We start from the raw sequence: 23,245 nt of genomic DNA, 5'->3' as shown, positions 1-23,245 counted from the left end.
GTTGTCAAGAAGTAGGCGGTCTTGCCAAGAAGGCACCGGGCCTCTTGCTGTGAGATTTTGTGAGGAAGCTCGAGGGTTATGAGAAAGAGCTAAGATGTAGATAACATAGCTTTTAGAGCTAAAGAAGAAATGTAGCCAAAGAAGCCGCTCACTTTTCCTTACAAACACACACGTGATGGAGAGAACTCATGAAAGATAATCAGAACAAAACAAAAATAAAAACATCGAGATTACGATCATATCGTATCATGGGTAGGATAAAAGGGTTAATGGATGAGTTAATGATATTTAATCTTTGTTGTCCAAATAAGCTACGGATTGCTCTTTGGAACTGTAGATTTGTGTTTACTAGAATATATATGTTTTGTCTAGCGATGGGGATTAGTTGTGAGTACAAATCCTCTTGATTCATAATAAAATAACCACATTTATATCAAAAGAGAAGTTATAGTCAATAATAGGTAGTATAATGGGATCAGGTGAGAGAAGTATTTCGTTGAGCCTTTCAGAACCAAATAGAAACACTATGCGTTGCTGAAAGTGAATCTTTCGACTAATCCAAATGTTAACCCTAATAGATTGCACAGAATGGAAATAAAAGAAATCGCCTCTTTGTGGATTATGGTTATTCATCGATGATATACTTAGTATGTTCAAAGATAAAGGTGTGAAAGAAGTGAAAGGAGAGGAAGAAGAGAGTTTCTCTTCCAAGCCCTATTGTTGCCCTTAGGCAATAAGGATACTGCGGGGAGAGAAGTACCTGTAGCAAGGAGATTCTAGAGTTTGTGGAAGAGAATGAGAACCTTAAGAGAGAGAGGTGCTTGTGAAAGATGAAGATATGGTTACTAACTTTGTGCACATAATGTTTCCCGCAAGAAGGTTGTACTCATTACATTGACAAGGTTGCTGCTTGAATACCTTCCAATGAAACAATTAGGACACAACAAGAGAGATCAAAGGAGGAGTAAGATAGAATTAGAGATAGATCTAAGTGTGGTGGTGGTATTAAAGATAGATAATGAGAGATAGAGATAGAGTTAGAGACAAGTATTGGACTAGATATGCAAATGAAAGTAAAACTAGCAACATATATCTTATATGAGAGCAATCGCCACCACCTTAATGGAGAGAGAAGATGAGGCAAGACTTCCGCCTTTCTTCAAGAGAAAGTGTGGCACTAAGATGAGTATGTCACTATGGAATTGAGCTATTCTCACTCACTCATAACTTTCCCCAATGAAGAGAAGGTTGCCCTTTTTATAGGTGAGGGAGCCATGTTTTACATAATCACTTGATTAAGCTAAAGAGTTAGCCCAAATCAAATGTTCTTTGGATATTTCTTAAAATGGGAAATATTAGGACTCAAAATATCATGAAATTCAACATCTTTGGTCGTTGAGGCTCCATGTGGGTGCATGATGTATGTGGGCCCCACCTAGGCATCTTCTGTGTGGCTCCAGTAGGGGGTCCCAACTTGTGTGTCTTGTCCTTCAAGGCATCTTTGAGGTGTCACATTCAGATGCTTGTGTCTTTTATCCTCAAAATATCTTATTTTATGGAAAAAGACCAAGATTACCTCTTTTCACTTGATTCACCTGTTTACCATCTCTTCTTGCAGTGTAGTTGTGAGAGGGTTTTTCATTGGTTTCCCTGTAACTTTTGACCTGTAACTCGGATTGATATGCTTCAAAAGGAAAAATTGGCCTACTAAAAGAGCTTGACTTGGTTTTGGTATTTTCTCCACGTCCTTAGGTCGGGATTTTCAAATTGGGATGGTCCAAGAAGCTTTGGATCTTCCTTTTCATAAAGTCTTCTAGTAGGCCCTTCCCTCTTGTATGTACCCAAGAAGGTATGCATTATTGAAGGGTTATATTATTAAATTTATATATGGTAGGGTATAGCTGAGATATTAGAAGAAATATGAAAATGCTTTTCCCCCAGACAAAAAGAGGCACAATCATTGATACTTCTCTTGCAGTACTTTCTAATAGTAATGTACATTTATATTACTTCAAAGGCAATACTAAGGTATGGTAGAAAGCTTTTATTTATGCATATGAGTATTATATGAAGTATACGTATGCGTCAAAAAGTCAAAAGATAAATCGTTTAATGCCCGTTCCCACTATATACGTGCCACAGCACGACATCCACCCCCTCTAAACCTGCACATCCTCCGACATGTGCCAGCCTCATGGTAACTTGTGAAAGCAATTGTATTCCTTGTCATCCCATGACCTCCTCCAGGATCATATGGGTAACTCAAAAACTTGTGTTGTTCTAAGCATTGATATTCTCCGCATCTTTTAATTCCTCTCGGATCAGAAGGAATTGTTATATACATCTGTCTCCAAAACATCTGTAACAAATCTCCATTATGCACAAAATCTTCATGACGTAGAGACATAAGCTCCTCATCCTCCTCTTCAAAAAACGCTTCCAAGCTTCCTATAATATACTTGAAATATTTTTGAAACTGCACTTCAACCTTCTCACCAACCTCTAAATCCATATTACCTCTTTCGCATAGAAGTCTGAATCTGCATCTTCATTCTCAAAAGAATCCTCTAGATAGCCTTTCTCCACATCGAGAGAAACCTCAGAAATATGCATGGTAAACCTCTCATCAATTCTCTCACCTTTTACCAAATACCTCTCCAGCTTTACATCATAAAACTTTGCATACCTCTCAAATATGGTGTCTAATTCCCTTTCCAAATCATCCTGGTAGGTATGATCCTAGTCACTTGTAACCGATTGCTCAAAAACCTCCTTGGAGTTAGTCTCTGACACAATATCACCCCTTCTTCCTTTTTTCACCATCTCTAAATTATCTTCAACTGAATCATGTCTCCACTCATCAGGTGTCAGCATAGAGCTAGCATCCTCTTCTTGCTTCAAGGCATCACCATATATACCCTTCCTATCCATAGCAGATAGATGCTCAGAAACCTGCTTGCAATTTATACCTTGTGACACAAGACCTAAATCACTTTTATGCCTCAGATATTGTTTGCATACCTGCAGGCAACTGAAGTTCTTAAAACCCTGTATAGTAGGCACTTTATGGAAAGCATCTTTATTTGCATCTTCACGCAGATCAGAAATATCACCCCAATCACAGACCATATCCGAAGAGGTTTCTTGCTCTTCTACTCTATCCTCTGATGTCACTTCAACCTGTATAGCATTCCCAAACATTTCTCTATCTTTGATTTGTGAATCTTGAAGATTCATAGCTTCATCCGCAGAACCCCAATCCTCATGCAGAGAATCTGCATTTTTCATTCCTTCCTCTACCATGGAATGTGAAAGCTTGTTGCATCTAGCTCTAAATAAGACACAATTTCATGAGTCATCTGCATCACATCTACTACCCCATATATACAAGACAAACATATTACTCTGTCAATGCACTCCTCTTCTTCCACCTCGTCTAGCTGAGGTACTTCACAATCCGCAATGCTACTAGCAGAGCTATACTCACAAAGGAAGAGATTTTCAGTCACCCCCTCTAAATTAGCACTTTTGCAGCTAGGCATATCCATTTGGGTAGTACCACATGCATCAAAATCGCATAGGAAAGCATTGATAATGACTTCTTCATCCTGGTATATGTCTTCAGCATAGGCATCCGGATTTTCTAAACTTGGTAAAAGTTCCTGGATCTGCTCAAAAGTAGATTCTAGCACATCACTAATATAGCTGTCTTTCACCTGTTTTCCCTTCACATCCTCTGTCAAAACCATAGCATCCTCATCCTTGTATATACACTCATGTGCATCTTCAAACAAACCAAAAGGAGCGTCCAAATCATCTATCATAGCCGACGAGTTTGCATCATCCTCTAAGTCGCTTTGAGCCATTTCAAGTGCTTGGATAGCATCATGAGAGTCATTATCTTGAGATATGAAGGTTACAAGACCCAAACGTGCATAAATAGCTTCCACTATGTCTGCTTCATCTGCATACAATAAATTTGAATCTTGCAAAAGATATGCATCTATTACTGCTTCTAAATTAGCCTGTATGGATGTGTTGACACTTGCATGGCTTACAGGAGACACCAACTCTAGTTGGTCCACATCCACTTCCACTCTGCTCTATCTCTTGGTCTTGATGTTCCAAGAATACCTGTGTTATAGTTGTAGAAAACTCACCCCAGTTGCTTGCATATACACTTGCATAGTCTTGAACTTGGTGCTTGAAATCATCACTCACAAGTTCAACAAATGCTGCAATCATCCGAGCTTCTGGAATTTCTTGAAGCCTCATCTCTGTCACATAGCACTAAAGATATCCTTCTAGATCATAGCAATTAAATATATTAAGCTCATTATATACAGATTTCCTAGTGCTTTCAATCGCTTTCTGAATCCGGTCTTCTTCTTCAAGCCATTTGCATCTGTCTTCTTCTTCAAGCCATTTGCATCTATCTTCAAGCTCTTTCATTTCAGCATATAGCTAATCCACTTTGCTAGCCATCTTTATGTACTCTCACCCCGGCTTGTTCGCGTCGGGTTCACCAAAAATATGTCAAGAAGTAGGCAGTCTTGCCAGGAAGGCACCGGGCCTCTTGTTATGAGAGTTTGTGAGGAAGCTCGAGGGTTATGAGCAAAAGCTAAGATGTAGATGACATAGCTTCTAGAGCTAAAGAAGAAATGTACCCAAAGAATCCACTCACTTTTCCTTACAAACACACACGTGATGGAGAGAACTCATGAAAGATAGTCAGAACAAAACAAAAATGAAAACATCGAGATTACAATCATATCGTATCATGGGTAGGATAAAAGGGTTAATGGATGAGTTAATGATATTTAATCTTTGTTGTCCAAATAAGCTACGTATTGCTCTTTGGAACTGTAGCTTTGTGCTTACTATAATGTATATGTTTTGTCTAGCGATGGGGATTAGTTGGTGAGTACAAATCCTCTTGATTCATAATAAAATAACCACACTCATATCAAAAGGGAAGTTATAGTCAATAATAGGTAGTATGATGGGATCTCGTGAGAGAAGTATTTCGTTGAGCCTTTCAGGACCAAATAGAAACACTATGCGTTGCTGAAAGTGAATCTTTCGACTAATCCAAATGTTAACCCTAATATATTGCACAGAATGGAAATGAAAGAAATCGCCTCTTTGTGGATTATGGTTATTCATCGATGATATACTTAGTATGTTCAAAGATAAAGGTGTGAAAGAACTGAAAGGAGAAGAAGAAGAGAGTTTCTCTCCCAAGCCCTATTGTTGCCCTTAGGCAATAAGGATACTGCGGGGAGAGAAGTACCTGTAGCAAGGAGATTCTAGAGTTTGTGGAAGAGAATGAGAACCTTAACACTAGGTTGGTAATGGGACACTTTTATGTCCTGTGAAGTGACCATTTTCCTTGAATTATGTCAAGAGTTTCAAAATGGATTTGGAGGTGCTATCTGTCTACAAAGTTGTCTCATGAGCTGAAAAAAACTTGACAATTTTTTGGAATATCAATTCCATCTTTAACCTTGTCCTTGCACAACATTTCACAACCTAAACTGTGTGAAAAAACGGGTCCTGTTTTTGGCTTTTTTCAACTTTTTGCAACTATACACTCTAGAATTCATGTTTGTGAGGTCTATAATGCTAGAGAACTATCTTTAGTAGTCCTCAACATGTCCTGATGCTTCTAGGGAGAAATAGATGTTAAAGTTGTAAGTTATGACCAAATTACAAAAATTGTCAAATCCTTTTTTTTAGCGAATTTTAGCTCTTCTATGATTTTTTTGGTGGCTTTCATGATATCCAAATGCAAATTTGATTCTCTATGTCGCATATTGTAACATAAAGCTAATATTCCTTGAGTTTTAGTGCACCTAATACCCTATTTTGCATAGTAGACAACGATGGTTGATTTTTTCAATTATAGAAGAAAACGAAACATTCTAGTATATCAAGTATAACTTTTTCAATATTCTTAGTTTCTTGTGACAACTACATGCATTTTGTAGGTAGTAACCATATCTAGTCATAAGGATCAAATTTGGCTAGATATTGAATAGTTTCTATGGGATTCTACAACTCATAATGTTGAACCCAGTTTTTTCATGTTTGCTGTATTTAGCACTTCATCTTTGTCCCCAAGATTCCCCTTGGTAAGAGATGTATTATTCTTTTGACATGCTCCATGGCTCCTAATGAACCTAAAGGACAATAGGGAACTAAGAAAACATGCATATATTATTTGTATTGAGCGTGGCTATAGAAACTTTGATGATAGGTTTGCAGAATGGTAAAAATTCAACTTTTTTGTACCTATTTCTTTTGGCAAAACAAAAAATAGTGAGTGAGAAGCAATCATATGTTCTGATCACCAACCCATTGAAGTTAACTAGGGAATTTATCTCAAGTCCTACAAAAATCCCTAATCTTATTTTTATGCAACAAAACGTAAGAAATGACTGTTTTGATGAAAATGTACTGGTCCATCAACTTTGGAGGCTTGGTGTGACCAAAAGATGAGAAATTTTACAAGTTTCTTATTTTTTCCATGTGTAGTAGGCCTTGAACTATAACCTCATGAAAGGATTTTACAAAATGAGTGGATCTACTATGGTTTTGGAGGTTTTTTTCAAATCCCTGAAAGGACACTTTTATGTCTTGTTAGGTTACCAACCTAGTGTTAAGAGAGAGAGGTGCTTGTGAAAGATGAAGATATGGTTACTAACCTTGTGCACATAATTGTTTCCCGCAAGAAGGTTGTACTCATTACATTGACAAGGTTGCTGCTTGAATACCTTCCAATGAAACAATTAGTACACAACAAGAGAGATCAAAGGAGGAGTAAGATAGAATTAGAGATAGATCTAAGTGTGGTGGTGGTATTAAAGATAGATAATGAGAGATAGAGATAGAGTTAGAGACAAGTATTGGACTAGATATGCAAATGAAAGTAAAACTAGCAGCATATATCTTACATGAGAGCAATCGCCACCACCTTAATGGAGAGAGAAGATGAGGCAAGACTTCCGCCTTTCTTCAAGAGAAAGTGTGGCACTAAGATGAGTGTGTCACTATGAAATTGATCTATTCTCACTCACTCATAACTTTTCCCAATGAAGAGAAGGTTGCCCTTTTTATAGGTGAGGGAGCCATGTTTTACATAATCACTTGATTAGGCTAAAGAGTTAGCCCAAATCAAATGTTCTTTGGATATTTCTTAAAACGGAAAATATTAGGACTCAAAATATCATGAAATTCAGCATATTTGGTCGTTGAGGCTCCATGTGGGTGCATGATGTATGTGGGCCCCACCTAGGCATCTTCTGTGTGGCTCCAGCAGGGGGTCCCAACTTGTGTGTCTTGTCCTTCAAGGCATGTTTGAGGTGTGACATTCACATGCTTGTGTCTTTTATCCTCAAAATATCTTCTTTTATGGAAAGAGACCAAGATTACCTCTTTTCACTTGATTCACCTGTTTACCATCTCTTCTTGCAGTGTAGTTGTGAGAGGGTTTTTCATTGGTTTCCCTGTAACTTTTGACCTGTGACTCGGATTGACATGCTTCAAAAGGCAAAATTGGCCTACTAAAAGAGATTGAATTGGTTTTGGGCTTTTCTCCACGCCCTTAGGTTGGGAGTTTCAAATTGGGATGGTCCAAGAAGCTTTGGATCTTCCTTTTCATAAAGTCTTCTAGTAGGTCCTTCCCTCTTGTATGTATCCAAGAAGATATGCATTATTGAAGGGTTATATTATTAAATAAATGTGAAAAGAAGAAAATAATTTATATATGGTAGGGTATAGCTGAGATATTAGAAGAAATATGAAAATGCTTTTCCCCCAGACAAAAAGAGGCACAATCATTGATACTTCTCTTGCAGTACTTTCTAATAGTAATGTACATTTATATTACTTCAAAGGTAATACTAAGGTATGGTAGAAAGATTCTATTTATGGATATGAGTATTATATGAAGTATACTTATGCGTCAAAACGTTCACAAGATAAATCGTTTAATGCCCGTTCCCACTATATACGTGCCACAGCACGACATCGTTTGATTCCCCGGGTTCAAGCAACAAGAAGGAAAAGCAAGAAGAAATGGGGTTTCACATGTTTGAAAATTTCTTTTCATTTGGGTCCACTTCACAATTTTCCATTCCCATTGGTAAATCTGAGGAGGCACCTCCACTTTATACATATAGAACCCTTGCATGGGATTATGTGGAGATACTAACAAAACTCTTTGTTAGTAATCCTATGGCTCCTACCTAATGCCTTATATTAGGGAAAATGGGGAGTCAAGACCATTTACGAGCCATGAGGTCAAGGAATCCATGTTGAGTACATACTCTTATTGGATTATATCAGGTCTACATTCCATACATGCAACAAAAATCTATATCCAAAGCACAACACCATGTTGCATGGCAACCAAACATTTATATGCAACGCGGAATGCTCGAATACTTGTGGAATGTCCAACAACAATGTGTATAGAGTTATCTCGCATGACAAACAAAGAATCACATAATGTCATGAAGAATGCTCCTTATATTGAGCAACTCAAACAATTGAGAGACCAATGGAAGGCATTTGGATCTCCATAGAAACCTCATCAAGGACTTCCCAAGTCTAGCACGCTTTGGCTACCTTGGCAAGTAGAGACTCACACTACCTTTTTGGCTTTTACAAAATAGCATATTTGTTATGTTTCTTACAAAGTTATTCTCTATATATGTTTTCAGGGTTTTGTTGATTACATTGGGGATAAATGGGCATCAAGAGACTATCAAATGATAGTAAGCTCCCAACAAGTATTTGATGGATGGGTTTCAATAATGAAAGAATATGCCAAATGTGAGTTATTATCTCAAGCAGAAAGACCTGGAAAGAAGGGAAGACAAGCATCACCGGCTACCTTTCGTTGCTTGATGGGGCTAAAGGATGGAGAGATTAATAGGTTGCAAAATGAATTCAATGAAGGGAATATATTATTTCTTATAAATATGTGGGATAAGGAAGATCTTATAGATATGGAAATAAGGGCAAAGCAGTTAAAGCAGGACAGGGTGCTAAAGGAAGAGTTGGTCACACTTTTCAATGCATCAATATCAACCAACAACAGTGTCTTGAAAACATGGGAGGAGTTAGTTAATGACTACAATATCACAGAGGATGTTTTTACAAAGTTTGGAGGTGTTTGTAGTGATTGGTTGAAAAAAAAACTAGCACATAAGGTTGATCCAGGTCCACTACCCAATGGTGCAAGAGACATTGTGAATTTCTTTGTTGGAAGAAAGGAGACCCCTCAATCTTCTAGCACCTTTCCTTGCTCAATGTATGTTGTTGGGTATGATTTAGAATCCCTTGATCTAATATATAATGTGTACAAATATCCAATTACCATTGGTGTAGCTATCTTGGATGTTGCACATGGAGTAAAAGGAATGAATTGGGATTCCACCAAGTTCGAGAGGCTTGTCTCATATTTGCTAAGGATAACTTGTGAGCCTAAACAATTCATACTACTATCTTTTCTTACTCGGAGGCAAATGGTTTCTTTGGAGAATGGTTTTCTACACATGAGCATAAAGTTCCAGATGCTTGTTGGTAGCATTGATTTCTTGCCCTTAGCCAACAATTTTGCTTCTGGAGCCATAGACACATTTGTGAGCATGAACAAAACTTTTGTCAACCTTGATCGCTATATCAACAACACAAACAAGCCCCTAATATGGTGCAATGCACACATTGAAGTGGAGGGGACTGACAAAGATCTTGATGAAGAGCAATAAGTGGCTAAAGCAATAGTGAGAAGGAAGAAGCAAGTTATCAACAAAACTATGAAGGCATTCAATGAACAACACGAGGTTGTCCTTCATGTGTTTGCAGGTGGTCTTACATCAAAGGCTGCACTCTTGAGTCGAAGAAAAACCATCGCGATAGTTTGCAACTCGCAAGAGCAACGTGAAGTTGATGGAATTTGTTCTAGAGCACATGAAAAGGCTAAAGAAAAGTCTCATCCAATAGACACCAAAGAAGATGAACCACAAGTGACTTATCTACCACAGGAAGGTGTAGAGGAATCTGTTGGGATCGGAGAGCACACACACACAGAGCCAACACGAAGAAGGAGATAGACACAGTGTGTGGCGGGGTGGTACTCACACTACAATGTGTAGTTATGAGTCTAATTATTATGAATGAGTAAAAGAATGGTTGTACATGGGCGGCTGAACAACGGGCAGCGGGGCACACAGGCCTTTAACCCAATAATCTCCCACTTAAAGGCAGTATGCCTTTAAAGTGGCCAAAGTACAGCAAAAGAAGTCAAGCCATACCCATCAGCGATCTACAGTGTGCAAACCGCTGTGAGGCTAACTACTTCATGAGTAGATCAGCAGGGTTATCGTCAGTGTGTACCTTGACAAGCTCTATGCGCTTGTCCTCTAGCACCTCTCGTATGAAGTGATACCTCACCTCAATGTGCTTTGTCTTCGCATGGAAGACAGGATTCCGTGCCAACGCTATGGCACTCTAGCTATCATAATGTAGCATCGGAGCATCACCAGCCATACCAAGATCTCCCACTAGTCGTGAGAGCCATACGGCCTCCTTGGCAGCCTCAGTGGCAGCCATATATTCAGCCTCTGTAGTGCTCAAAGCAATGCAAGGCTGTAAACGTGATGCCCACGAAACCGGTTCACCTGCAACTGTGAACACATAGCCACTAGTAGACTTCCTCGAGTCCACTGACCCTGCATAGTTTGAATCTGTATATCCGCAAACAGAAATATCCTTCTCACCATAACATAGGGACAACTCTGAAGTCCCTCTCAAGTATGTGAGAATACCTCTCATCCCTTCACGCAGTATCCCGGTGGTTAGGTATTCAACAATGTAGTTACTCCATCGGGGTGCTACAGATAATTTGAATAGAGTCTCGTGTTCTATCGGCTTTTGAAAAGTGCAGATAACACATGATTTGATATGCATATGAACACTTTGTTGCATTTTCGGCCAATATACACCCATTCTCATCAATCTTTGATACGTCTGTGCATGCCCATTGTGAATCCCCGTTGTTTGTACATGAGCCTGGTTTAGATACAAATCCTGTTCCCTCGATTCAACACAAAGCCTAAGGATTTGATCCGATCCCTGTTTGTATAGCCTTCCCGCCAACATTACCAATGATCTAGATGCTAAAATGGTAGATGGTTGTCTTGTCAAATTCAATGACCCAACAGTCAACAAAGGAATTACATCCTTGCTCCATCTTGGAACCATTTCTATGTTGAAAAGATACGCATCTGGCCAATCATCATCAACTCCTACTGTGTTTTCTCCATGCACCATTCTAGATAAATGATCCGCTCTTTGGTGTGTAATTCCTTTTTTCACTACAACCGTTGTCAGGAGGTTTTTGGAGCAAGGGATTGCGCATATGTACATATACATGCATGGTGCATCAAATAAAGGATTGCCCATTTTCCTTAGCCAGGTGGTTATGTGGGGCCCACATGTGTACAGGTAGGACAGGGTGTACATAGTGCATCGATTTTCCCTATTACCAGTACTACTGTGTTTTTCTACAATAATGAGGAGTTTATAGCGTGTAAAAATTCTCGAGGAAGCTATCTGCGGGCCGACGACATGAGGTCAGCAGGTGCATCAGATGCCATCTAGTGGCGTCAGGAGGGCGAACGAGGTCAATATTTGCACGCGGATGAGGACGGACACAACGTGGGTGTTTTCTTGTGAGAGTTATGCAGAAAGGTCATCATTAGGACCACTTTTTGGGGCCACTTCACGTGGTGGCGAGATGCATTATTGGAAAAAAGCTGAGTGCCAGGGGTGCGAATGATGCAAAAAGGTGACAACTATGCACTGCGAGGTCAGTTTTTGGCCTGTTCGGGGTCCGTTTGAGGTCATCTAAAAGGCCAAGGGTGCCCAAGTAATAAAGCTAAGTGTGGGAACTGAAAAAAGAGAGAGAAGACCAGAAAAAAAAGTGGAGAAGAGAGGAGGAACAGCCGCAGGTGTGTTTTTGCTCATTTTGGAGCCTGTTTTGGCCGTAAACTGCTCATCCGAGGTCGGATTTGAGCACTTTGACATTGTAGACTAGGGTTTTGGGCCGTTCCGGACGCGATGGGGCTGTCCATTTTTCCAAATTCCTCAATATTTTCCTGTTGTTTTTTTGTGTAAGTTTCTCCTATGAGCGAAGTTTCAACTCCAGTTTGTGATTGTATCTGGCTTCTTTTACCCATATTGTGTGAGCTATTTGCCCCATTGGTGTTGGCCCAAGCTCAATTGTATCTAAACATCAGAAATTATCCTCTTTTGAGTTGAGTTTTTTGGGTGTGTGTGTGTGTGTGTGTCTGTGTGGAGTGGGCAAGTGGATAGTCTCTCTCCTCTCACTCCAGAGGTGTGTTCCCTGTCTCGGCCAGGTGTGTTGTGTAAGCCGAGTGGTGCCCCATAGTGTGTGTGTATATCCTTCCAAGAGTGTGTCGGGTCGTTATAGAGGCACTGTGTGTGTTTTCATCCCGCTCACATTCTTTTGGCGTCCCCATGGAGGATCTTCTTCGAGTACCTTCTGCTTCGAGCTTCGAGCTTCGAGCTTTGGGATTACAGGTTGCAGGTTGCAGATTACAGGTTACAGGTTACAGGTTATAGGGACAGGTACAGGTACAGGTGATTCACAGAGGTAGAGGTAGCTGGAGTACAGTGATATACTAGCAGTGATGTCACTTGCAGTTGTTGTGGGAATGCATCACTTGGCGCCTATTTGAGCGCATTGTCTGCTGGATTGTACGTTACTTGTGGAAACTGCCATTGTACGCATTTGTGGATCCATACTTGGTTGTATTTGGCAGTCCCAGCCATTTCTGAGACTTGGTCTGGAAGATAGTCATTTCTGAGACTTGACTATATGCGATTTGCATTAGCCTTCGTGTGAGGGTCGATAGCGTGAGGTTTTTATTGAGCTGGGGGATTCTCAAATGTGGAGATCCTTTCGGTGATACAGGTAGCTAGAGCACCCTTTTTGTGACCTCGCCATAGGCTATGTACTAGTGAGTCCTACTTGATGCTCGGGTTCTATTGTTGACAGTTTATGCATACATAGACAGTCTATATTTTGGGTTCCTACTGCTCTACTTCTGGGGAAACTCTGTCAAAATTTTCCCAAGTTATGATGGCTGGTTTTTTGGTATTTTGAGCCATTTATGCTGTTATGCTGCTGAAATTTTGGCAAAATCAGAGGTTGAGTCAGGTGTGCCTTCTTGGGAGCTTCATGGTTGGCTTTAATGGATGATCAAAATGGCCCTCAGTTCACTCCTTTTCATTTAACTCAAAGAATTCAGATTAATTTTCATGTGTCCAGGAAGATCTTTTTCCAGCAGCGCATAGTCTTTATGTTTGGGCCAAGAAGATTGAGAGAGATCTGGAATGTCCTTTGCTTGTTGTCATTCCGATGATTAACTATGAAAACTCATTTGATGTGCATGTGTTTGTCCTTATCTAAAGTTGAGCTCCATTGAAGTTTTTGGGGATTGGGTGGTGAAAAGTTTTGGGTTCTTGCACGTGTGTTCGAAGGGGTTCTCAAAGCATCATAATTTGGGTAGCCATGGCTTTCTCTTATCCGGAGTTTCATGAAAGAAGTGATGAAGATGTGGAAGAATTTTTGGAAAAGATGGAGGTTGCTTTCATTAGCAACCAGATTCATGACCCTACGCAAATGTTACGCCTTCTCCAAATTTTTTTGAAGAGTGATGCACGAGTTTGGTCTAAAGCATTTGAAGAGGAGTTGCGTGTGGCTGATCCACCTGTAAGGTTGAGTTGGGACAATCTACGACATGGGTTGGAGGTGGAGTTTGTGAAGATAGAAGATCCTGACAAGGTGTGGCAAGAAGTACAGGCTTTGGTGCAAAAGGAAGGTGAGCCAGTAGATGCGTACATACGTAAGTTTTCATTGGCATGGGAGCGAATGTGCAAGGCTTTAGCACCACAGGTATCCCCGCCTGACATGATGAAGAAGGACAGGTTCTTGGCTGGTCTTTGGGAGAATATACGTTGGAGAGTAGAGCTAAAGAATCCTAGGACATATGAGGATGCACTAGAGGTAGCAAGGAACAAAGAGTGGAAGCTGAGGAAAATGATCCAGTTAGGGGTGGACTCTTTGCCAATGAGGTCTGAATTTCAGCCTATAGAGTCTTTACAAGGGTGCATGTCAGGGGTTCATCATGAACCAGTAGTTCCTGTTACTACTCAAGTTATGCCAGCAGTGGTCACTACAGCAGTGCAAGATGATGGGCTAAGGCAAGACATGAGGCAAATGGTAGATTTGATGAAGAATCTCAGCCTAAACATGCTAGGTCAAGTGGGAAATAATCGAGGTCGAGGGAGGTTTGCAAATCAGCAAGGAGGTGAAGAAAGGCCTAGGAATGGTGTTGGACAAAGCAATGGTAGGTTTTGGAGGCAGACGCCCACATGTTATAATTGTGGAGAGTTGGGTCACATCAGCCCGTAGTGTGATAAACCACCAAGGATGGGGGGAGACATGTATCCATTGCCAAGACAGGTGTTAACTAGGTCAAATGATTATGGCATCGAAATTAAGGGAGACGAAGGAACCAGTGGACTGACCCAGGAGGAAAAAGGAAAGACAAAAGTGCTAAGTGTAGTCACCTTGGAGAAGGCATCAAAGCTAGAGGATACATTAGTGATGCCTATTGGGAAGAGGACCACAGAGGATAAGGAAGGAAGAAGTGCCCCAGGTCCTAGTAAGAAGAAAGGAAAGAGCCATGAAGGCGAGGATGTCAAGGCCAAGAGGAAAAGGAGAGCTCGTCGAAAGTTTCATGTTTCAGATTTTCCACTAGGGGATGGGCAATTAAGCTATGACTTGAAGGAGGATCTGACGAGCAGGAAGGCAGATGTTACTTTTGGGCAGCTTATAGAGATGGTGCCTAAGCTAAAGCGACAGTGGAAGAGGATGGTTAACCCAATGGAGAAAGAGCCAGAGAGAGGTTCAGTGAAGGTGTTGGCAATGGACGAGCTACCAGACATTTGTCCAATAGTAGATGTGTGGCATAAAAGGAAAAATTTGGGACAAGGTTATGTGGATGGCGGAGCCCAAATATGCGTCATAACACACTCATGCGTTGAGAAGATGGGTCTCACAGTGGCTGGGGTGTCAGGTTTTCGGATCAGATCGGCAAACCATCAAAAAGTAAAATGCTTAGGTGTTGTAAAGAGCTTAGAAGTGGAGGCATATGATGCAAAGGCAGTGGTTGATTTTCATGTGATGCCAGCAGGGTTGGGAGCATATCCTATTATACTGGGAAGACCATGGTTACGTGCAGTGGGAGCTGTTCAAGATTGGCGACATGGTACAATTAGCCTCTATGGAAAGACAGGTACCAAGAAGCTTTATAATATGGACACAAGGAAACGATTAGAGGAGCTTTATGAAGATGAGGATGAGTCTAGTGATGAAGACTCTTCCACGGTGACAGATGAGGACAGTGATAGCACTACCAGCAGTGATGAGGATGCTGATGTTGCATTTCTTTTGATGGACAAAGAAATCCAGGAGTTTGGTTTAGTTGCATTTGCGAATGAGGTTGAAGATGAAAGTGAAGGGCCTTATGAAGTGATTGAAGGGCTGATGCAAACCAAGGTTGAGTTGTCAAAGAAGCAGGAATTGATGACACAAATGATCAGTGGAGACCTCTCAACTATGGAGAAGGATATATATTTGCACATGCTGGCTAGTTTTCCTGATTTCTTCATTACCTCATATGAAGAGATCAGAGGGTTCAAGGGCGAAGAGATGCATATAGAGCTGAAAGAAGGTGCTAAGCCAGTGCGGCAAAGGCTAAGAAGGATGGTTCAAGAGCAAATGGAAGCCTTGCGAGAAGAGGTGGACATGTTGTTGAAGGCAGGGTTCATAGTCCCTGTGGAGACCACAGAATGGGTGAGTCCAGTAGTAGTCAGTCCAAAGAAGGATGGGAAGTGGAGGATTTGTGTAGATTTTAAACCCTTAAATGCAGCCACTAAGAAGAACCCATATCCTCTTCCATTCATTGATCAGATCTTGGATTCAGTGGCAGGTTATGAGAGGTACAGTGTGTGTGATGGTTTTTCAGGCTATTTTCAATTGAAGATTTCTCTTAAAGACCGCACAAAGACAACTTTTATTACGCCATGGGGTTGCTATTGCTACACAGTATTTCCATTTGGGTTGTCAAATGGACCTTCCTTCTATCAAGAGAGAGCAAATTGGGTGTTGGAACCATTCATTGGTAGTTGTGTTAAAGCTTTTATAGATGACTTCTGTGTTTATAGCAGTAGAGCTGAACACCATGAGAAGCTGCAGATGGTATTGGCTCGATATGATGAATGTGGAGGACAACTAAATCCAAAGAAATGTCATCTAGCACAGCCAAGGGTGAAGTTATTGGGCCACATGGTGTCAGAAAATGGCATTGAGGCTGATCCAGACAAGGTTAAGTCTATTATTCTTCTTCCATCACCTATGAGTACGAAGCAATTGGCAACCTTTATACACAAAGTGAAGTACATGGCACGGTTTATTCCATTGTCTTCGCAGTTTCTTTATCCATTACAGCAAGTGGCAAAGCATGATCCATTGCAATGGGATGACAAGTGTGAAGAAGTGTTTCAAGAGGTGAAAGAGGTGTTAGGGGGGTTGTCAGCCATGTAGGCTCCTGATTGGGAGAAATTTTTTTATGTAAATCCATCAGTAGGGGATGATGCCATTGCAGCCATGCTATTGCAAAAGGGGAAGGGCAGCCATTATATGAGGCCAGTGTATTGTGCAAGCCGAGTGAAGTTGGTAGCGGAGAGAAAGTTATCGGAAGTAGAGCAAGTGATGGCCAGTGTAATATTTGCTTGTCGACGATTTCGTCATTACTTGCTACCACGGCCTTTTGTTTTCTTGACGAGTTATGCCTTTTTGCCACAGTTAATTAATGGTACTAACATGTCAAATGTGGTGAAGAAATGGGTAATTGAGCTGCAAGAGTTTGAGTTCTCTTTTCTAGTGGAAGATAGTACAAGGGCTACCCTAGCTGATTTGTTGACCTACAAGGAGAATCCCCTTATTGTTAAGGAAGAGGTGGTGAGAAAGGTAGTTGAAGAAGTGCCACATATCAGCAATGCACATGTGTTGTTCTTTGATGGTTCATACAGAAAGAGCCACGATGCAGCTTCAGGGGGTATAGCACTTTATGATCCAGAGGGGAAGCTAGTATGCAAGAGAGGGTTCAAATTGGATGCGCATAGTAACAATGAGGCTGAATATGCTACATTGGAAGCCGGATTACACATTTGTTTGAAGCATGGGGTTCGAAGGTTGAGCATAAAAGGTGATGCCTTGTTAGTGGTGAAGCAAGTGCTGGGTGTGTGGAAGAGCAAGAACACCTCATTGAAGGAAATGTGCTTTAGAATTAAAGGCCTGTTAAAAAAGTTTGAAGCATGGAGCATCAAACACATTGAACGTGCTCTAAATGGAGAGGCACATGAAGCAGCTCAAGGCATGATTGGGGAGCTATTCGTGTTGAGGACCAATTTACCTCTTTATCATGGCCGGGAAAGTTTGGCTCAAGAAGAGGAGTTTTTGCTAACAGGAATCATTCCAAAGGAGATTCAGAAGTCTAAGAAGTATGGCTTTGTGCGTAGAGCATACAGGTACAAATTGATTGGTGATGTCTTATACATGAAAGGGGCTGATCTCGTGTTGAGACGTGTACCTTGGCAGGAGGAGCTTTACAGAGTGTTGGAAGAGAATCATGAAGGCGCATGTGGTGGCCATTTTGCTCTAAAGATCACCTTGCATAAGATTTTGCAAGAGGGGTATGTATGGCCTAGTTTGCACAAGGATGTTCACCATTGGTGTAGGTCTTGCAATAGATGTCAAGCATTTGGGAAGAGAGTGTTGGAGCCAGAGCTACGAAAAACCATTATGGCGTTTGATGTGTTTGAAAAGTGGGGGATTGATGCAATAGGCCCGTTACCTATCACAAGCAGGGGCAAAAGCTATATCTTGGTGGCAGTGGACTATCTCTCTAGATGGGCAGAGGCTATAGCAGTAAAACAGATCAATGCAAAGGATGTGGCAAAATTTGTGTATGATGAAATATGTTGCAAGTTTGGGGTGCCATTAGAGCTACTTTCAGATAAGGGGCCAGGATTTAGAGCTAAACTGCTAGACTTCTTATGCACAAAGATGAAGATTAGGCACCAGCATACCACTCCTTATTACCCGCACTGTAATGGCTTAAATGAAAGATTCAATGGTGAGTTGGTACAAATTCTTTCTAAAGTGACAGAGCACCAAGGAAAGAATTGGGATTTGGAATTGCCTAGTGCATTATGGGCTTATCGTACTTCGGTGAAGACAGGTACAGGGTTTACTCCATTTCATTTGGTGTATGGAAAGGAAGCACTATTGCCTGTGGAGGTAGAGTTGCCTGCGGTCAAGATGTTAGAGAAGTTGCTTGGGCCGCCTAGTGATGCATTCAAAGAGAGGCTCTTGCAGTTACAAGAGGTCCAGTTGGATAGGATGAGCGCATTGGAGCATTATGGGCAGATGCAGGATAAGGCTTTGGCAAAGATAAATGAACAGGTCAAAAGTAAGGGTATCAAGAAACATGACTTGTTTTTGCGCTACAACAGTAAGCTGGACAACACCTTCCAAAAGAAGTTTCAAATTAAGTGGGAAGGCCCTTTCAAGGTAGTGGAGTGTTTTCCAAATGGCACATATCAGATGGCTAACCTGGATGGTGTTCTACATAAGTCAAGGGTAAATGGGTTGCGTCTTAAATTTTATCATGTTAGATTGATGATGGTGGAGCAAGATGAGTTGTCTGTGGATCAAGGAGTGTTGGTGAGGGATGAGGAGACCTGTGATGCGGCGAGTCTCATATCTCTCTTTGCTGCTGCTGATCATGAATGATCTAGCAGGCTAGGGGATGGGAAAATTATGTCAGGAGTTTTTTGGAGCAAGGGATTGCGCATATGTACATATACATGCATGGTGCATCAAATAAAGGATTGCCCATTTTCCTTAGCCATGTGGTTATGTGGGGCCCACATGTGTACAGGTAGGACAGGGTGTACATAGTGCATCGATTTTCACTATTACCAGTACTACTGTGTTTTTCTACAATAATGAGGAGTTTATAGCGTGTAAAACTTCTCGAGGAAGCTATCCGCGGGCCAACGACATGAGGTCAGCAGGTGCGTCAGATGGCATCTAGTGGCGTCAGGAGGGCGAACGAGGTCAATATTTGCACGCAGATGAGGACGGATACAACGTGGGTGTTTTCTTGTGAGAGTTATGCAGAAAGGTCATCATTAGGACCACTTTTTGGGGCCACTTCACGTGGTGGCGAGATGCATTATTGGAAAAAAGCTGAGTGCCAGGTGTGCGAATGATGCAAAAAGGTGACAACTATGCACTGCGAGGTCAGTTTTTGGCCTGTTCGGGGTCCGTTTGAGGTCATCTAGAAGGCCAAGGGTGCCCAAGTAATAAAGATAAGTGTGGGAACTGAAAAAAGAGAGAGAAGACCAGAAAAAAACGTGGAGAAGAGAGGAGGAACAGCCGCAGGTGTGTTTTTGCTCATTTTGGAGCCTGTTTTGGCCGTAAACTACTCATCCAAGGTCGGATTTGAGCACTTTGACATTGTAGACTGGGGTTTTGGGCCGTTCCGGACGCGATGGCGGTGTCCATTTTGCCAAATTCCTCACTCTTTTCCTGTTGTTTTTCTGTGTAAGTTTCTCCTATGAGCGAAGTTTCAACTCTAGTTTGTGATTGTATCTGGCTTCTTTTACCCATATTGTGTGAGCTATTTGCCCCATTGGTGTTGGCCCAAGCTCAATTGTATCTAAACATCAGAAATTATCCTCTTTTGAGCTGAGTTTTTTGGGTGTGTGTGTGTGTGTGTGTCTGTGTGGAGTGGGCAAGTGGATAGTCTCTCTCCTCTCACTCCAGAGGTGTGTTCCCTGTCTCGGCCAGATGTGTTGTGTAAGCCGAGTGGTGCCCCATAGTGTGTGTGTATATCCTTCCAAGAGTGTGTGTCGGGTCGTTATAGAGGCACTGTGTGTGTTTTCATCCCGCTCACAACAGGGTAAAAAGTGCCTGATCAAGTCAAAATCAAACAATGGAGTAGGCTGATGATAGCAACACATCATGGAAGCAGTGAAAGCTCAAAAACTAACTTCAACTAACTCTAGGCTCCAACCAAAATTCATAAGGAAAACCCAATATAGTTAGACTTAGTAAAATAAGGTCAAAAAGTAAAAAATTTCTCTAATTTGTTCGTTTTAAGTCCAAGCTTGAAAATAAATCATCAGTGGGCTAGGCAGGCATAGGGGACCATGACCATCCAGTTTTCACCCAAAAAAGCCCAGGTACTACGATCGCGATCGGTGTACCTCAGCATCATATTTTGACCAAAACTTAACAGATCCCTTGTACACATCTTGTTCAAGTCACCCATCAAGTTTCAAGCCAATTGGACATCAAAAACCCATGGAAAGTCAAAGTCTAGTCCAAAACTCCCTTGTAACCCAAAATTGGGACTTATAAACTCAAAAGTGGTTCAAATAAAACACAGAGTGGACCAAAATGACCCTCTAACTATCATCAAACCACTCATGTGATCAAATCTTACTCTGGCCTCTGTACTACGATCACGATCGGTGTACCTCAGGCCCAGATTTGGCTCAGATGTCAATCAGTCATAGCTCTAGTCTTCCTTGTCCCACTGGTGAAATATGGACAAGAATGGCTAAGATTTATTCAAGTTATGATCAGTTTTAACTTTTGAACTGCTTTTTACTAAAAGTCTAAATGCTACTGGTTGCGAAAGTAAAATCCTAATAGCTTGTGATTCTACTTACACAGAATGCCTCGCCAAAAGAAATAAAGGCAGTGGACAACAACACCATATGAAGTGGATGAGATCGCTACAAATGAAAAAGCTCACATCTCAGATGAAATACTAGCTCAGATACCTGCTCACATTTTCATCTCAAAGTTTAGGGATGCTGATGGTGACATGGTAAAGACGACTATCATGCCACGGGAAATATGGAATCTCCACCGAAGGCCGGAGGTCACAGAAGCAGTGCGGGCTGTACATTTGGAGCAGTTTTTCATATTACAGCCATGGGGAACAGACTACTTGAGGGCCCACGAGCTCATGAGCTCGATACAGTATGATGGGCAGGCAATGCTCACAGACAAGGATGGATCGAAGGTAAAAGTAAGGATCACGAAAGAAATCATCAACGAAGCTTTGCATTTCCTTCCAAGACAACACGACTTGCTGGCAAAGACCAAGTCGCTGGATAACGAGAAGGAATTCATCAAAGCAATGGGAAACAAGTACAAATACAGTGACATGATATACGGAGAGCTAGAATTACCGATGAGATTGATCTCTTAGCATTTCAGAGTACAAAAGCCTCCTCGCTACACCGAGACAATCCTGCACATTGCAGTGGTCATGGCTCTAGCAAAAGCCGAAAATAGAACCATTTGCTGTGACTATGGTTCTTACATCTTGGAAAACTTGGTCGAAGAAAATTTGAAAATCTCGGAAAAAAACAAAAGCTACATGAACGCAGGGCCAATGCTAACAAGAATAGCATACCAAGCTTTGGGAATGATTGAAGATCTGCCAGCTGCCAGTTCTCAAACGGCTCTAATTCAGAAAGCAAAGCTGGTTGCTCATTCAGTAAGGAAGACCACTAGTGCAACATCATCGTGCTCAGCCAAGGCATCCAACAAAAGCTCGAGTGATGAAGAAAATACGGAGACTGACGATGAAGGAAACTCTCAAGGGTCAAAAGACAAAGGGCCATTGGAGTTTGAAGAAAGCGAGGTGGAAGACACCACAAAGCCGCTCGAGAGAAAAAAGAGGGAAATAAGTGCAGTGTCGCAGTTTGACCTTCAAAAAGCATATGCAGAAGCTCAACAAAGAGTCGAGGAAAGAAGGACCAAGTTACGGGCTGACAGACAGGCAAGAGCTGCTGCAACACAACAAACACAAAAACGAAGGTTCGAGAAGGAAAGACAACAAAGAATAGAAAATGCAGCTCGCATACAGACTAAAAAGCAAAGGTTAGAAGCAGAACAAAAGGCTGCAGAAGTGGACATTTCTTCGCAGTCCATTGAAGGAACGAAGGAGAAAGATGCAGCTGATGATACAAACCAAGCATAGCAGTTAAAGAAAACTCAATGAGAGAGGAATGTGGAAGTGCGACGTGCAGCGGATTTGACTTGCCAAAGAATCATCAAGATTTTAAAGAAAACAAAAGCGAAAGTATCTGCTTCACAGCCAGGGGAAGATGCTTCCAAAAAGAGGCATGTACAAGAAGAAGAGAGCTCACCTCCTCCCTCACCTAAATCACCACCTCCTCCCTCGCCAAAATCTCCTCCTCCTCCTCCTTCTCCATCAACCAAAAAACCACCACCTCCTCCTCCTTCATCCTCACAAAAAGAGTTTATACCTCCTACGGAAACAATAGGGTATCAAGAAGCCTGTCAGGCTATCGTTGATTTTGACTACAGGAAAACCTTAAAGGAGTTAGAAAGACAATTCCATTGCCAGCACGTGGTGCTAAGAGAAAAGGAAAAGCAGGTACAGGAGGCCCAACAAAAACAAGCATCTGGGCAAGAGGAGTTAGAGAGCTTGAGGGCACAACTGGATCTCACAACAAAGGAAAGAGACATTGAGCGGCAGCAGGCTTAGTCTCTGATCTTTGGTGGCGTCAGGACAAATTTGACCACCAAGGAGAAAGAATGCCAAGAATTGACAGTAAAGGTACAAAAAGCAACGTAGCAGCTTGCTTACAAAAGCACAAGGTTTCAGAGAGTTAAAAATTCTTACAACACTGTCAAAAGTACTGTGACAACCTTGATGGCAAACGAGGAACCTGTTGGAGCATTGGTCTCCACATCAGACAAGGCCACAACAGTGAACACCATAGCGGCACTGAAAGGAGAGCTAGAGCAAGAAAAGCTTCAAAAACAACTGCTCTTATCAGGAATTATGGCCTAGACGGCGGCCAATGAGAAAAAGGTAAAAGAACTGGAGCAGCAACTCACACAAGCAAGCGCTGAATTAGAGACTCAGAATAATATCGGTGACACAATACTGAAGGAAAAAGAAGACCTGATTTTTCAACAACAAATCAGAACAAACAAAGCCTAGGTGCAACCGCAACTGCTGTC

At 41.5% G+C, this 23,245-nt stretch overlaps 1 protein-coding gene across 1 annotated transcript; it reads left to right on the top strand.

Moving 5' to 3' along the window:
• The first annotated feature begins 8,732 nt into the window (after positions 1-8,732).
• LOC147424852 (uncharacterized) lies at positions 8,733-9,776 on the top strand. Its single transcript, XM_086499999.1, has one exon. It carries the CDS (start codon positions 8,775-8,777, stop codon positions 9,774-9,776), a length of 1,002 nt encoding a protein of 333 aa, XP_086356125.1. The 5' UTR covers positions 8,733-8,774.
• Positions 9,777-23,245: the final 13,469 nt, after the last annotated feature.

Source organism: Adiantum capillus-veneris, chromosome 25 (genome assembly GCF_014529385.1).
Source record: "Adiantum capillus-veneris isolate H3 chromosome 25, ASM1452938v2, whole genome shotgun sequence".
Classification (NCBI taxonomy): Eukaryota; Viridiplantae; Streptophyta; class Polypodiopsida; order Polypodiales; family Pteridaceae; genus Adiantum; species Adiantum capillus-veneris.
Note: the sequence above shows the minus strand (reverse complement) of the source record. Positions and strands in the feature narration are given on the sequence as shown.

What these genes read in the sequence shown, in the direction of transcription:
- LOC147424852 (XM_086499999.1), top strand. Translation starts at nt 8,775, where the DNA reads ATGATAGTAAGCTCCCAACAAGTATTTGATGGATGGGTTTCAATAATG.